Genomic DNA, 17,788 nt, shown 5'->3' with positions numbered 1-17,788 from the left:
TGTGCGACTCCAGCTCCTGTCAATGCACGAGTCCCTACCAATATACAGACTGGCACCTTTCCGCCAGCAGGTTCCCACATCTACAGTACATTGGGAAGATTGCAGGGCTCAACAAAGGAGGGATTGGAGTTCAAATTTCACCTACATAGCTTATTTGCAATACACACGGACTTTAAAAAGGTTACTGAAAATGGAATTCAAAATTTATTTTGGTGCAAAAAAATTTCTGAAATCTATGCATAAGGTTTTTTAGTAATACATTCTCCATACAATTTTTGAAGTTTTCACATTTCCTATTTCTATATACATATATGTATGTATGTATGTGTGTGTTTATCTTCTGTTTTCTCAGCTACAAACAAGAGGTGATATCCATCTCAGTCCAGTTCAGCGTTCAGCCGATGTAAATCAGCAGGAAGCACTCTCTTGGTGGTTTCTCTCCACCTGCTCCCACTCCCACCCCAATCTAACGATGCTGCCTTCTAAAATGGCAAGGACAGATTTGAAAAAAAAAATAAGTAGCAGCAGAAAAAGAGAAACAGTTAACTGAGAGACGAGGGGAGAAGGCACCTCCCTGCATAGGCCGTCCTCTCCCAATTTATCCACTCTGACTTGAGCTAATTAAACATCTGTCTCAACCTTCTCCTCAGAAGATTAGTCATCCCCACTTTGTGACACTGATCGTTGGTTGCAGCCTTTTCCCCACTTGCTGCCATTCCCAGAAACTTCTAGGAGTTTACTCACCAGGCACACGGCAAGGAATGATGCAGGGCCCCCATTAGCCCCCTACAGGTGCCCTTGGTGCCAGTGCTGTTCATAATGCTGCCAGACGCGCCCTTAGATGCGCCTTCCCAAAACAAACCTGTTAAGGGCTGGTGGCTTTTGTGTCTACATTTCCAATTCCCAGACAGTGACGCACTTCCCTAAGCACTATGCCCATGTAACGCTAGTTTTGATAACAAGACAAGCAAGTACAGGGTCTCACTGAACACACCAGCGAGAGCTTGTGGGCGACTGAAGGGCCAGCTTGGGTGCAGCACCTTCCTTGTCAGCACACTTGTAAGCATGTGCATGTGTACATGTGTGCACCTGTCAGGCCGAAAGAGGGTACGTGCAAGTTGGAAAACAGTTGGGTCTACAGGGTCACATCCAGAAAATGGCTTTCTGAAATTAGATTCTCACTTTTCCCACTGACTTAAGAACTATCTTTTAGAAAGATAAATCGGGCCTGGCACGGTGGTCTAGCAGCTGAAGTTCTTGTCTTGAATGTGCCAGGATCCCAATTAGGCACTAGTTCTAATCCCGGCAGCTCCAGTTCCCATCCAGCTCTCTGCCTGTGGCCTGGGAAAGCAGTCAAGGATAGCCCAAACCCTTGGGACCCTGCACCCGTGTGGGAGACCTGGCGGAAGCTCCTGGCTCCTGGCCTCAGATCAGTGCAGCACCGGTGACTGCAGTCACTTGGGGAGTGAATCATCGGATGGAAGATCTTCCTCTCTGTCTCTCCTCCTCTCTGTATATCTGACTTTGTGATAAAAATAAAATAAATCTTAAAAAATAGAAAGAAAAATGGCTAATGAACACTTAAAAAAAAAGTAACTACATTAAAGACCCAGAAATGCAAATTAAAATAATCTACTGGGGGCCTGGTGCGGCAGCTTAGCTGCTAAAAGTTGTCACCTTGCATGCACCAGGATCCCATGTGGGCACCGGTTCTAATCCTGGCCGTCCCAATTCCCATCCATCTCCCTGCTTGTTGCCTGGAAAAGCAGTGGAGGACAGCCCAAAGCCTTGGGACCCTGCACCCGAGTGGGAGTCCTGGAAGAGGCTCAAGGCTTCTGGCTTCAGGTTGGCTCAGATCCAGCTGTTGCGGCCACTTGGGGAATGAATCATTGGACAGAAAATTTCCTGTTTCTCCTCCTCTCTGTATATCTGACTTTCCAATAAAAAAAAAATCTTAAAAAAAATATACTAACGATTAGTTTATCTGAAACTAAAAACTGGTAAGCTGAAAGCTGACCTAGTACTGGCAAGGCGCTTGAGGAAGAGGGGGGGCTCATGTGCTCTAAGAGTGAGTGTACGTGTATACTTACTCTTTTGGAGCAGTTTGTTTTTCTCAATGTTTTAAATAAGCAAACCTCTGAAAAGTCATTCCATGCTTAAAACGTAGCACAAGTGCACAATGAATATTCATAAGATTGTTCACTAAATTTTTTTTGTAATACTGAAAATTTGGAAATAATAAAAGTCTTTAACAGAGAGCTAAGCTAAATTAATTAGGCAGATTAAAATGAATGGAAAACTCAACACAGAATAATTCTCAGGATATACTACCAAACAAAAAAGCAAATGCCACATCAAAGGTACTATGTTGTGCCATGGCGAAAAAAAAGCCCTTTGCACACAGACATTTCTCAAGAGTTCATTTAAGAAGCATTTACTGAGTATTCGCCACTATTTGACAGACACCCTGATAGATGCTGACTAAATAGGTGACTAAAAAAGTGAAAACTAGAACCAACGACCCTATCTGTATAAAACATACATGAATATCTAAAGGAGATACTGAATTTAAAAAAAAAATAAAGGATTTACACCAAAGAAAGGTAGAGGAAACCTTTACCTATTACTTCACACACCTCCACGATGTTTGACATCATTCAACAACTATTTACTTTGAAAACATCTTTCACAGCCTGCCTTCTATCATTATCTTCTTCTGATATTAGCCCCAGGAGAGTTGGCACAGTCCCAAGCTATTTTAATTTCCCTGAACTATGCATCCGGTACTAAGGACAGCACCCTGAGTTTCTCACAGCAATCACCCCCCCGGCCCAGGAAACAGCTCCTTCCACTCAGCCCTCACTGGGGACTCCTTTGCCTGCTGGGCGCCTCAGCACCAGTGTTTCTGCCTTATGCTGTGAGGTCTCTAACTCAGGTACCTGCTGGTGGTATATCTTCTGAAAGAAATGTGGGCAGCACTACCTCTATCAACAACTGTGCTCTGCTATCAGAAAAAAAAGTTTAAGTGGAGTTTGCAAACAAGGTCTCACCCCCAATGACCCTGGAGCTCTTCCTTCCAGCACCTACTTTGCACCTTAATTACACTCCATTGTATACAGTTTCCAGGAGGTCTGCACTCTCTCACTTGGTTCCAGCCACGCCCCCTCACAAGCCCGGAGTCCGCCTTTCACCTCATCAGATAAAGTGCTGAGCAAGGTCTCCCAGACTGCCCAAGTCCACTCGTGGTTCTTCCCCACCCCACCCCCGTGTCCAAGGCCCTGTACTTCCTGCCATTTAGCACATGCATGACACTCTGTTATTCACCTGAGGCCCCATGAGAGTCAGGACCACTTCCTGACGTCTACACAAACCCAGTGTCTAGGCAGTGCTGCAGTGCCCATTCTGTGGTAAGCCTTGTTTCCTGGCTTCTTTGGCCAGCCCTCAGCCCTCTTTCTGCCCAGTCGCGGGACACTTCCACGTTCTGTGAGTGTATCTCCTTGGCATGGAATATCCTTGCTCTCGTTTACTCTTCTGGCAAAGCTCTAATTTATCTCCCTGAAGAGTGTCAAAGAACAGCCTTTCTTCCTTTCCGCAGGACCCTGCCCTGTCTGTGCCACGCTTCTGTAGCCTGTCAGGTGACCATGTTTCAGTATCTCCTTTCCCATGGAACTCAGCGGGGCACGCTGGGGCCACACAGAGCCTAACAGCACACATGGCCCTCACAGAGTGCGTGGCTTACACCGCACTCAGCCTCTCTCCCATTACAGAAGAGATGTTACCCACATGACTAACGGACAGGTACCACTATCCTAATTCTAAGATACCTTTTCTCCCCAACTTTTAGGTATCTCTAGAATCAGGATGCTCCCTGTGAGGCAGTCGGAATTCCCCACAGTCCCTGGAACTAGTCCCTGGTGGGCCCTGGGAAAGGTCCTTGGACTGCAAAGTGCGGATATCATGAAGCCTTCCAGTTGATGTCTTATCTCCTCTCTTTCTGCTTTTCCATTAATTGAATCCAGGCTGTGACTGCCCCAGATGAAGTGAATGAATAGACTTTCTAATGGAAAAGAACTTTGGAAAGATTAGTGACTAGCGGGAAGAGTAAATGCTGGTCAAACACAGTTTTGTCGAATGATGTATTTCTCTTTTTTTGATGTGGCAGTTGCGAGAGCTCATAACACCGTTCTAAAATAATTGAGTCTCGAAAGTGGTTCCAAAAGATTTTTGCTTCACATAAATTCTCCAAATTTCCAGCCTTTCTGGATAAAATAGTTGACTGCAATGCCATCCTTAACACACTCCACTCTATCCTGCACAAGATCCATCAGACAGCCTCCTGGCTCGCCAGCCGGGAGAGGCTCGGGAGACAGAGGGGAGGAGGAACAGTGAACCTGGAGATTTGTGCAGGAGTACCGCCGAGTTCTACTTCTGAACACCTTAGCAGCCTAATTTACCACATCATCTTCCACACCGTGTCACTGGCTCCCCAGGATCAGGTCTTTGTTTTGCATTCAGCCCACACAAGTGAGTGGCACGGGCGTGATGATTTATTCTTTCATAAGAAGGAACAGCTGTCCGCAGAAATCACTGTCCTTTTGACAAAGGGCAAGTACACAATCCTAGTCACCTGACATCTCTTTATTTATTTTTAAGGATTATGTGCTGCATAAACCTTCTGACTATGTCGTGGCTTACAAATCCTACTTTCATGACACATGAAGAAAGATTGAGCAAGTTCAGGGGCCAGTGCAGTGGATCACCAGGCTAGAGCACCAGCATTCCCTTGGGCACCAGTTCAGGTCCCAGCTGCTCCACTTCCCATCCAGCTCTCTGCTGATGCCCTGGGAAAGTGGCTCAAGTCCTAGGGACCCTGCACTCAGGTGCGAGACCCAGAAGAGGCTCCTGGTTTCAGCTTTAGAACGGTTCAGCTCTGGCCATTGTGGCCATTTGGGGAGTGATCCAGCAGATGGAAGAGCTTTCTGTCTGTCATTTCTGTATAACTCTACATTTACAATGAAAACAAATAAATCTTAAAAAAAAAAAAAAAGAAGAGTGGTGACAGATGGAGTTTGTGGAGTCAGAAACCTCCTCAGTTTATGTTAGCCTTTGGGGAGTGCTTCAGGCCTAGGGAGGGCTAGAGTCCACCTAAAACACAGACGGGGCAGCCCAGGACAGGTATATGTTGCTTTAAGAAAGCTAGACATAAAAGATTAAACTGACACCGATACAGACAAACTGTGCAATTACAAAAAGAGTCCCTGGCTTTATATCCAGATTCACCACAGGGTTCCTATAAATGCCGCACTTCCCTAGTGCATTTAGATCTCAGAATCAATGAACATTCCTGTTTACAGAATTTTAAATTTGTTCTCCCATTAGGGTTCTAATAAGCAACATGGTACAAATAAAAAAGCACACAGGCTTTGAGGTCAAAAAAGCTTTGGCTCCAATTTAGATTCACCGCTGACTATTGTGGAAATCTGGGTAACTCTGGCTTCTCTGAGACTTGATGAATGCAAGCTGAGAGAAGAGCCCATCTCATCAGAAAGCAGTTGCTCTTCTCATAGTTCCTGAAGTGTAAGATGTACTCCCCACCTCACTTTTTGACATTTCTAAAGTCTCAGTTATTACACAAGCAAAATACCACCTCTGCATTTCTTTCCTCTTTTTAGGGATTTTCTCCTTTGTGTTCACTGTCCTCACACGTGTATTCCCCTTTAGGGGCCACTGTGTACTTCACAGGGGTTAACTTTGGACTTTACTGTACATGGAACTGGATGTCACTGAAGGGGTTGGAGCAAATACAATCTGACTTACAGTTTTAAAAAATCTCTGGTTGCTCTGCAGTCAGCAAAATGAAAAGGGCTTAGAGCAGAGGCAGGAAAACCAGGCAAAGGAAAATTTCAACAGTCTTGGTGACAAATACTAGTGGCTTAGACTCATCCAATGCTGATGGAAAAGAATGGACAAATACAAGGTACAAGGTACATTCTAGAGGTAAGGCTGCTAGGAGTTCCTAATGGAGAAGATGCAGGGAGATATGGCAGAGGAAGAATTCCAGACAGCTGGCTACTTGGCTTCAGGACTGTGTTCTATGGGTGCCTCCATGGCCACACACCTGCTGGATCTCTCTCACAGGGTCAGTTTTCCTCCAATTTTTAAGGAAGGACAGTTAAGTGAATTAAACTGCGTTGTCTTCTGAAACGTTCTTTTTATATTAAACTATGGTAAGCCATGTTTCGAATGTCACTGCCCCGCTTCTACTCCTGAACTCTGCACAGCTTAAATGTGAAGGTCACTGTTTCAATGTCAATTTCTCAAGCCTCTATGCCTCTCCTCTACCAAGTCCTTCTCAAAGGCCCTTGCTGAGCAGTGGCTCCACTGTCTTCCCGCACCTTGCACGGCTCTGACACACGATTAGTCAACATGCAGCTCAAGTCCGACCTCGGCAGCTTGGGTGACAGCAGCGCTCTGTCACAACTCTCCTGCTTGCGGAGAGTACCCGAGCAAGGTTGGACCCAATGCCTAGGACTAGGCCCAAGGGCACCGTCACCACGTGGTAAGAGTCTGGGCTGCTGGGAACCTGGAGAGATTTCTCCCCCCATGGTGAGCACGCCATGAGGGAATCATGGGATAGGATTAGGCTTCTAGCCCCACCCTGCTGCCATCACCTTGTGGCAGCAGGAAACTATGGGGTGGGAGTTCGACCTTGGCGGTGTGGATGACAGCAGCCCTCTGCACGAGTGGCGACCTGCTTGTGGAGAGTACCCCAGCCAGGTTGGACCCAATGCCCAGAACTGGGCCCATGGGCATTGTTGCCACGCAGTGAGAAAGTCCTAGGCTTTGGGTGGCCAGTGTGCCCATAAGGGCGCCAGGCTCTGTCTGCTGGCCACCTGGCAGCAAGCTCTAGGGTTTGTTTTTTTTTTTTTTTTTTTTTTGGAGTTTACATTTTATTTTATTTTATTTTATTTTATTTTATTTTATTTTATTTTTTTAGCTTTTTTTAATATATATATATTCATTTATTCATTAATTACATTGTATTACATGACACAATTTCATAGGTACTGGGATTCCTCCCACCCCCTTCATCCCAAACCCTTCCCCCATGGTGAATTCCTTCACCTTGATGCATAACCAGTAGGGGGAATGTGGAGGGCTCCCCTGCTGGAACACCTCACCCACTGGAGAGTGTGAGCTGGGATGTGGGCAGACCAGACCGGGCAGGGCTACAACACCTGTGAGCCTCATGTGAGCCAGATCAGGGAAAAGCCAGGCTTAGTTGACTGTTCCTACTGGTGCAAACATAAAGCAGAGTGGGTGAGGGTTGGTTGGGCTTTGTCACAGCATTAGCTGGCACAAGCTGGCACCAGAGGCTAATCTGTCAAGTTAAACTACAGAACCATCCAGAAAGTGCATGATCCGGAAGTGGGAGTAGCCTAGTGGGGAAATAGTGGGTGCCTCTTTCTTGGGTTACCACTCCCACTGGAAAGCATGAAAACCAGGACAGGGGCAGGGGTGGCTAGACAGAACGGCACCCACCAGCATGTGTGTGGGCTGGATAGTAGGGCAGGTTGGGTTGAACTAGGCTTCAGTGCCCATTGACATGTAGGAGAGCTGAACGGGATGTGGGACAGACAGAACAAGTCTGCAGTACATAGTGGCAAACACAGGAACCAGGGTAGAGGGCAGGCCTGGTGGGGCTTATGGGAAGTCACCCCGACCAGGCTACAGAGAGTCTACGTGACAAAGCTAACACTTCTCTTTCAAGCTCTAGGTGAACTTTTACGAGGGAGGTAGGAATGAATGCCACAAGGCTTAGTCACAATATTATAAAAGCTTTTAAAAGGGATTTTGAGAGGATACAATGTTTCCTTTCATATCTAGGGCAAGAATGGCTAGTGATAGCAAATGATAACATGCCTCTGTTCAATCTCTCAGCAGGTACAGAAAAACATCCCCATTTCACAGGAGAAGGAATACTGAGACGGAGTGGTGCAGACGACCATTCTGTTTGGGAAGCCTTCTCTCTTTTGCCGATCAGGAGGTGTCAGTGTTAACAAGAAATTCACGTCCTCTGTTGCTCAATGGTACTTGTGCCATCCCCACCAGCACGCTTCCCCAGAGCAGGAAGGTTGGTGGGTAACATCTTTGAATAACCACAATTCAAAATACTAAGGAGCTCAGAAGGTCATTTTTGAGGGTGACATTGACAGAAGAACTTGATGAACTAAGGCATTTACTAACTATATAATAGGTGAGTTTATTTTATTGGCTAAGTAAAGGGACTTAATAGGCTGTTCTTCACTGTGTCAAAAATACACCCACCCAGCCATTAAAAGTAGCAGAGGTTTCATCCAGTTCTTCTAAATCTGGATTCTCCACTTACAATGCTCTTAAACAGTGGGGACTTTCTGCCAAGGTGGATAGATTCCAAATGTCAAATAGGTCAGTAATAAAATGAAAAGCTCAGCCATACTTTAAAAGAGACATTTAAAATGGTTTTTGTAAAAAATGGGATTTAGCAGAGAAATAACTGGAACGTACTGTGAAAAGACTACTATAGTTAAATACATGAATATTAACAGAAAAAACCCTGCAGTGTTCATAAATAGTTATGATTTGATGAAATAATTACAAGTAATGCAAGTCAAAGATTTAGATCAGTTAGAAGTATCTGCTTTCCTAAAAAGGAAAAATATTTTACCAGTCCTAAGGGTTCTGCTGGGAAGGCTATCTACCCCAAACAAAGAATTCTTTTGCTCAAACACCTACCACTTTTAATTTTTTTACAAATGAAAACTGGGGAAGGAGTGCCAGAGGGAAGGACAGAGGAGTATTTAAACATTAGGACCACCATTAAGCCCACATCTTGATTTAATCATCTGATAGTTTAAGCTCTGAATTTATTGCTACTATTAAATGAAGGGTTCTGTGGTCAGTCTGGAAAAAAGATGAGGGAAGTTAAAGCCTGGTGGGTAACAAGCTGAGGTGTACTGTCAAAAGATGTCTGGAATCCTGTTTCTGTACAGCTCACCTCTAGGGAACAGGGTAAACACCACTGCTACTGCCTGGCATGTGTGGGTTAATCTCAAGCAGTACTTCCCCGTTTCTCACTTCAAGGAAGCAGCAAAGAAACAAATACTGTCTGTAGTCAATCAGGTACAAGCTGTCTGAGAACAGGTCTGAGCACTGCAGCTCTGTCCCAGACATGGGGCATGCAAGACTGACAGGCCTTCCGTGGCAAAGGCTGGGAAGATGTAGGCTGGGGGTGGGCACCGTGGCACACACTGCTGTGACCACATCCCTGCTGCAGCGCCCACATCCCTGCTGCAGCGGGTGCAGTGCCCAGTTTCTCTGCTTTCTTTGAATGGGAGGAACACAGCAAAGCACAGCTTTGAGTTATATTAATTTTGTGTGTCTATGACACATTTTTTTTTTCAAAGACACATTTTTTTCCTCACAATTCTGGAGACAGGGCCTGAAAATAAGTTGCTTTCTTTTCAAGGTTCTTGGAAGAAATTCTAGCTTGCCCTTTCTAGTTTGTGATGGCTACAGGCAATTCTGGCCTCCACTTCCGGTGTTGTTTATGTTAAAGTACATCCTAGGGGCAGCACAAGATGGCTAAAGTTCTTGGGTCCCTGCTACCCAACTGCAGAGACCTGGACAGAGTTCTTGGCTCCTGGGTTTGGCCTGGTCCAGACCTGGCTGCTGAGGTCATCCAGGGAGAAAACCAGTGGATGGAAAAGCTCTCCCCCTTAGTCTTTCTCTGACTTTTTGTCATGTTGTCTTCCAACAACAACCAAAGCACAGGATGAGTATTAACCTGGAGCCTGTCCCCACCAAGCCCCCAACTAAGTCTATGTGCCACAATGGGCTGTACTTTACAACCAAGAGCATGCACAGATTTTTCTTTTTCCTTAAAGAAAATGTACTTGCACTTCTTTCTATGACAAGAGAACTTTCTGGTTTTAATTAACGATTCTTCAGAAAAAATCCACTTCATAATATAAAGCACAAACAAAATACATCCTATTTCCTTTAGCTAGTACCTTTGCTAAAAATCTACACGATCTTTCTACTTTAGGAGACCAGAGGTAATAAAACAGAAAGACCCTCTTATTTTGAAAAGCTTCTTGAATTAAGAAAATGGACAGTAATTTATGTAACTGTATCAATCACAATTGGCTTCTTTAGAATGAGCAGGAATAAATAATGCAGATCACTTTTCCCCCTTTCAGATAACAAAGCTAACTCTTTGCCAAGGATATGGCAAGGGCTCTGATGGAAATGGCAGGGATGTGTATACAAAGGTGAACATTAATGTGTGTATGAGCAACATGGACGCCGAGCACAGACACAAACAGGTCTAAGACTGGACAGAGACGGCTGGACAGAAGGAAATACACTGGCTTAGTTGGAGCCCAGAAATCCAATGATAGGGGTTTCATGGTCTGAAAAAATCTGACAGCAGAATTCTATCTCCTTCTTGAACAATTCAGAAAAATGTATTCTTAAAACATAATAAATGACATCACAAAACTATCTGCTATTTAGGGGATAAAATAAAAGAACCAGGATCCTCAAGGAGGGAGAACGCTTAGGAAACATTTTTTAAATATCTGAAGCTGCTTAAAACCTATTATATTGAAATCAGAACCCCAATATGTCTACTTCCCTCAGGGAAGGAGAAACTACGCCTCCTCAATAATCCCCTAAATGCAAAGAGGTTTGATCCCCTTGCAATGGATAAAAGTCACCCAAAAAATGAACAAAAGAGGTGTTTGGAAAAACCAGAACACCATTCATCCCAGCTAACGACTTGTTCATTATGAGTGATGATGGATAAAGACTTCTCACGCTGAGATGAAATCAAGATTTATATGCATTGTTTCCTCTCCCAACTTGTGGGAAGATCATCATCATTTAATTCTATCTCTGCGGCCAGTGATGGGCATCCAGAGAGCTGGTTATCAAACGGCGCAGTCAGCTGGCAAAAGCCGAAACGTGCAGTTGGCACATCTGGACGGAGCCGCCACAGCCGAGGGTGAACAATGACTCCTGGCAAGCATCCAAATTGCTTGCAGACGCTAGCAGGTCTCATCTACAACCGCCCCTACCAGCATCTCTCTCTCCCCCTTTTTTATGAGAATCAGATTTTCATTGCTCCATTCAATTGCTCTCCTCTGCCATTTTTTACAGCTCTTATCGTTCCCCGGGAATATGGCCTTGAGACAGCTCATCCGTGTCCTTCACTGTGTTATCTCTTCCAACTTTTATTAAAACTTCAGCTTTCATCTGTAGATAGCTAATTAAATCTGGAGCAGATTATATGCCTCCCCTTAAAGAGAACACAAAACTATTTTCTTCCACCTAAGCAATGCTTTCTCCATTCCCGAAAGGTGAAATCAAAGGTGTTTCAGAAATCTCTTTATGTACAAAGCTATCTGACACATACAGGTAGACTGATATTAATGTTATCAGTGCTGTGACAAAGCTTTGAGCTGTTTCAAAAATAATTATTTCTCAATACTGGCAATATTTTAATATCCTTCAAACATCGTAGCTAATACCATCATCCTATTTTCTTCATTAAATTGGGTAATGAGGAGTTACAGATATAACAAATATTTATGCACATCAAGTAATTTACCTTTCTATTCTAAAGGTTGTTCTCACTAGGTAAAATGGAAGAGATTTTTCCCCTCCTTCACACTCTTAATACTAATAACTAAAAATTCTGAAAAATTGTGTGAAAACATGAAATTAAAAGCAGTGACTCAAGTTCAGGATTGATTCAGTTATCAAGACATCTTTATAGCAGCTAATCCTTAGTACAAATAGTTCTGTCTTCATCTACTACAGATTACTAAGGACATCCATCCATACATGGCCTGGACATACTCTTCTCACATACGCTCCTGACCTAGTCCCTTCCAGAGGTCCAAGGCAGCTGAAAAACCTCCTCCCAACTGTCTGCTCTAAATCTGCTAACCAAACCCTCTACAGTACTGACCCCAGACATGCACCCTGTCTCTCTCACACACACCCTAAGCCTTTCCAACTAAGGGTGAGGCTTCTATCGTCAAGGTATGACTTAACTATCCCACCTGAAATCTTCTGAGATCCTTTTCTTCGTTTCACTGCCTTTAGCAAGATTTCCTTCATGGAGACCTTTGTGTTGTCCACCTGAATAAGGGAGAATCCGTGAGCAGCATTTCTGCAGGAAGAGACAAAGATTCAATCATCACCGACAGTCACCAGAGACGATGTGATGATCTTCACAGTATATCAGAACGTTTTAAGGTAAAGGTAACTCAAAGTGCCAATTATTTTAAAATAGGTTGAATAAATCTACTGCTAATTAAGGGTATGTGGGGTGGGGGTGGGAGATTCCAGTGCATACAGCTCCAAGTGGAAGAGAGATCAGGGTTAGAAGGTTTTTTTCACTGACCACAAATCGGTCTGTGTGGCTCACTGGCACCTCAGGATCTTAATGTCGGCTCTCAACCGAGTCCCACAGCAAGGACTGACAACTGGTAAACTTGGCTTGTGTCGGTAGATGTCACTGCAGGCAGACACTACCATTCTAATAAGCTCAGGGATCCCAGGGAGAAAGTGTCATGGCGGTGGGGGTGGGGGTGTCTGTGTGTGTATAATCCTAGAGGAATTTGGTATGTAGAGAAGTAAAGGCTCTTCCTAACTGGCTAGTAAAATGAGTATATGTATATACAGAAACATACTGTTTCCATGTATTACAGTAGGAATGGCTTCAGTATTAGTTCTAGACAATCAAAATACTAGCTGAAGCACAGCTGTAAGACAAAATACTAACAATATATTTCTAACCGTAATTAAACTGGGAGGGGAAAAGGCCTTCATCTAGAGAGAGAGGAAACAAGCCAAGGCATATGTTTTCTCTGAGCAGAAGTCCACCTCCTGGGTGAGGTATAACTTCACCAAGACTAGTCATTGTAAAAGCAAGTATCACAAATACTACTCACTGTGCTTGGGCACTGGAACAAAACAGGCCAATTCCAAAAAGCTAATGTAACAAACGGGACCCAAGTTTCCAACCATGGGACATGGGAATTGCCACAAGGAGCTTCGTTGCATTCCCACTTCTCTATAAGAATCTCAAAGGGGAACATGGCCAAAAACGCATGGCAGAACTTCACACTGACAAGAAACACGAAAGAAAAGCCAAGTCCCAAGCTAAGCCCTATACAGGCTTCCTGATAGTATGACAGGCTAGAAGGGGCCAACAGCCTCAGTTCAACCCAACCAGGAGGCTGGTTCTCCGTGGGGGCCAGCGCCTAATCTCAAAACCAAGGACCCGATTTGCTTCCCTTAGTCCCGGGATGTCTCCACAACCCCCCACTCCATACGGCTTACTGTTTAATCTGCGGCACTCCATTTGTTAAAAAGCAAAAGCCGGCACTGGTCTGGACAGCACAATCATCCATTTTAACTTGTTCTTGCTATCGAACAGCAGGCCTGAGAACTGTCAAGCTAATTCTACTGAACACTCTGTTACAGAATCACCTGAGTCCCAGCCATTCTTTACCTCTGAAGCTGGACCTCATCCCAGAACAATCTTTAGAAGTTTATTTTACTGATCAAAGCAAAATAATAAATAGCTCTTAAAAAAAAACCCTATATTTAGGGAGCGAGGCAGTAAGTGATACTTGGCAAGAATAGCGCAATGTAAAGTGCCCTGTGCATTTATAAACTAGAGGGTATTTGCACTGGCGCCAGGCCAGTGTGTGTTGGGAACTAATGCCAATCAGGCACGTTCAGTTTGCCCTCCCTGCTTTCTCCTCAGAAGTCGGTGTGCTCCATCTGTGACAGTATGTTGGGCGATGGATGAGCAGGGCCTAACAGGGAACACAAGTTCTTCAGGACTAACCAACTAGTCCTGGCTTTGGCCTCCCGAGCCACCATCTGCCTTGCCTGGGTTCCACCCGAGCTATCCCAGACTGTGGTCAGATCGTAAAACTGCTTACGCTCTCTCCTAATCCGCTGTTGCCTGAGAGCATTATTCTGAGTCCACACATTTATCTTTTTCAGCAAAGCCACACTAAAAGCTCAAAAGAAAGCCTTGTGCTTGGCCTAACTTCCATAAATTAGAAGTGTCCTTTTAAAAGATTTTTGAACAGAGGAAAATCCCTAGTCTGTATTTTTCTGTCATTTTACCAAAACATACCTGGGTGACAAGGTTAAAGCAAGCAGAGGAAATCCCTGGCACTTATCATCCACAGGCATTACTGATAAATTGTGTGGTGGAGGAATAAAGGATTACCTTCTGTATTTTTTCATTACACTTTTCTTTTGTTACAGAATACATAAATCCATTGTGGCACAATGTAATATGTATCACCACGCTACACCTGCGGACGCTTCCGAGCGGCTGCCATGTCTGTGCAGTCAGGAATGATAAGTGAACCACCCGTGAATGTTAACGATAGTGATCATTTCGAGGTAACTCGGCTCTCCATCTTCCTTTACAGCCTCCGTGCTGAAGCCAGGGTAGCAAGGTTCATGAGAGGAAAATGAAAACAACGGCGACGACAAGGGGCACGCGCGGCGCTCGGAATGTGCCTTCAGGAGCTCAGTGTCTCACTCTGGGGCTCCAATTCTGTAAAAATGCGTGCATTACAAGGGGAAAGAGGTTGTACCAGTGTCCTGCACACTCCTCTAGATTGGAAGGAAGTTGTGGAGAGTCTGACCTAGGCCTGCCCCTTTCCCTCCAGACCAACACAATCCAAGTCTACAGTGTGGCGGGGAAAGGCACAGCGTTTCATCTCGGAGACTTCAGGGGCCAGAAGGTGTTGTGCTCCCAGCAGCTGCCCACTGCCACTGCTGGCTCACACTCCAGGGTAGTCCGGGGGAATCGGAGACAGGTTCCTGCAATTCTCAGCCTGCTTGTACATGCCCTGAGTTTTATGCCTCCCTTCTTTACATCCAGGATCTTTTGGTGTGCTTTCTAAAATGTCTACTGAAACACATCTTTTAATCCTGCTTTTATTACACACAATGCACTGGACCTGATGAGAAGACAGTGGTCATGGTGAAATGCTGGTGGCGAGACGCAGGGTGCTCCCAGTCCTGGCTCACTGATTGAGCTCTGGCCTGTGTTGGGTGACCAGGAGGGGTTCCACCCAGATTCAGGGTCTGGGCTCAGAAACTGCTCCAGGGTCCCCAGCAGGAGGGCATTCTGGGGGCACCAAGCAAAAGCAGCTGCCTGCGCTGGGTCCAGAATGAAATTCCACTTTAGGGAGCTGACAGAATGCCGCCAGGAGTGCTTCAGTCAATTCAGAGCAAGGTCTTGTCAAGTCTTGTAACGCTGAAAAACGCACAGGCATTTTAAGAAGAGATTACTCACTTGAGGGATTCAGCTCTGTCCCCGTGCTCTGTTAGCACCAAGACGCTCTGATACCAGCCGGGACCCATCATGATGGGCGTTCCTGTGCTCAGCAGGAAACCATTGGTGACGCTGACAGAGTGCTGCATCTGAACAGCCTGGACTCTATTCCCAGGGACATGTGGTCAGCCACAGGACCCACGCTGAAAGGCAGCATGGCAGAGAGGAAGACTCATGAGCAGGCAGTGAACATCTGGATCTGAACCCCACTGCCCCAGTTCAGGGCAACCTCTGTGAAATGAGAGGTTACTTCCCTACAAAAGCACCTTGAGGATAAGTGATGAGGAGCAAACGGAGTTCACCAATTAGCTGTCTTTCGTTTCCCTTGTTCCAAGTCATCACCCCAAAGGAAGTGGTCCTATTCAGCCCTCTCTGCCCTCTCTCCTAAGCAGAAAGTGTTACTGGGGGATGGATTTCAGCAGTGATTGTATGTACATAGCAGCAAGGGCATTAAAATGTGATTTGTAGGCTTGGTGGGTGCAGTTGGGGGATGTGGTCAGAGAGTAGCCTCTGGGCCTTGCACAGAACCCTCCCTGAAACCCAAAGGGGAGCCCCCAGACTCAGTTATCTGGCTCTCATATTTGAGAAGTGAAAGACAAGTAGGTCTGTTCCACTTTAGCTTAACTCAATCGTTTTGGAAAGGCATGAAGGAAGCAGGATATTATGGCAGTGCTGCCAAGAAATTCAGTGAGATTTATTAACAGAGTTTTTATTTACATGGCACAAATTGTTCCCTGTTTAACAACTGCATAATAACACAGGCTGAACATCCATAATCCAGAACCCCAACACCAGAAATGCTCCAAAATCTGAGACTTGGAGTGCCAACATAATGCCACTGCTGGGCAATTCCACCGTTGACCCTGTGTGACGGTCACAGTCAAAATGCAGGTAAACTCAACATATTCTATCAAGTTACCCTCAGGCTAGGTGTATAAGGTGTATCTGAAATACAAGTGAATTTCGTGTGTGGACTTGGGTCCCATCTCCAAGATAACTCACTGCATCCTAGCAAATATCCCAAAGTCTGAAAGTGAGTACTTTTGGTTTCAGAAGTAGTTAAGAGATCTATAACCTATATCAGCAATGACCCTTTACTGAACACTGTACTTTAAATTTGAAAAAAAAATCGAGGGGGGGCACAGGGTGCGGTACAATGGCTTAGTGGCTAAAATCTTTGCCTAATGGGCCCAGCGGCGTGGCCTAGCGGCTAAAGTCCTCGCCTTGAAAGCCCCGGGATCCCATATGGGCGCTGGTTCTAATTCCGGCAGCTTCACTTCCCATCCAGCTCCCTCTTGTGGCCTGGGAAAGCAGTCGAGGATGGCCCAAGGCTTTGGGACCCTGCACCTGCGTGGGAGACCCGGAAGAGGTTTCTGGTCCCGGCATCGGATTGGCGCGTACCGGCCCGTTGCGGCTCACTTGGGGAGTGAAACATCGGATGGAAGATCTTCCTCTCTGTCTCTCCTCCTCTCTGTATATCCGGCTTTCCAATAATAATAAAATCTTTAAAAAAAAAATAAAATAAAATCTTTGCCTATTGCATGCACTGAGATCCCATGTGGGTGACATTTTGTGTCCTGGCTTCTCCACTTCCCATCTAGGTTCTTGCTTGTGGCCTGGGAAAGCAGCAGAAGATGGTCCAAAACCTTGGGACTCTGTGCCTGCATGAGAAACTCAGAAGTTCCTAGCTCCTGGCTTAGGATCGGATTGGCTCAGTTCTGGCTGTTGTGGCTGTTTGGGGAGTGAACCAGTGGATGCAAGACCTTTTTCTCTGTATTTCCTCTCTGTAAATATGTCTTTCCAATAAAAATAAAATAAATCTCAAAAAAATATCTGGGGGTAGGCACTGTCATGCAGTGGGTTAAGCCCCCACTTGGCATGCCAACATCCCTTACTGGAGTGCTAGGTTCAAGTCCTGGCTACTCCACTTTGAAGGCAGTTTTCTGCTAGTGCATCCTGGGAGGTGACAGTGATGGCTCAGGTGGCTTGGGCCCCTGCCACGCATGTGGGACTCTCTGATGGAGTTGTGGGCTCCTGACTTTGGCCTGGCCCTGCCCGGGCTGTTGTGGGCATTTGGGAATTAAACCAGCAGATGGAAGACTACTCTGTCATTTTATTGCTCATTCAAGTGGATGAAAATAAACATTAAAAAGTACTATAACGATGTATCCCTATACATTCATGCATTCAATCCTAAAATTAGTATCATTTTATACATTTATAGGAACTATAAGAGGCACTAGTGAATTTACCTGAGGCTGCTCATCTATGAAGCATTCTATTTTGGATTCAGAAATCAGTCATATGATCTGTAACCCAAGTAGCACTATGCAGTAGGAGAGAAACTACAAAGAAGCCAACAAC

At 45.2% G+C, this 17,788-nt stretch overlaps 1 protein-coding gene across 6 annotated transcripts in view; it reads right to left on the bottom strand.

Moving 5' to 3' along the window:
• Nucleotides 1-17,788, bottom strand: part of MAPKAP1 (MAPK associated protein 1) — a 220,409-nt gene that overhangs the window by 78,234 nt on the left and 124,387 nt on the right. For all 6 annotated transcript variants that reach the window (XM_058672119.1, XM_058672117.1, XM_004593568.4 and 3 more), the window contains one exon: nucleotides 12,111-12,220. In XM_058672119.1, the coding sequence (XP_058528102.1) occupies nucleotides 12,111-12,220 (110 nt within the window). The remainder of the gene's footprint in view (nucleotides 1-12,110; nucleotides 12,221-17,788) is intronic.

Source organism: Ochotona princeps, chromosome 14 (genome assembly GCF_030435755.1).
Source record: "Ochotona princeps isolate mOchPri1 chromosome 14, mOchPri1.hap1, whole genome shotgun sequence".
In the NCBI taxonomy this organism is placed as follows: Eukaryota; Metazoa; Chordata; class Mammalia; order Lagomorpha; family Ochotonidae; genus Ochotona; species Ochotona princeps.
This window is presented reverse-complemented; position numbering and strand designations above follow the sequence as displayed.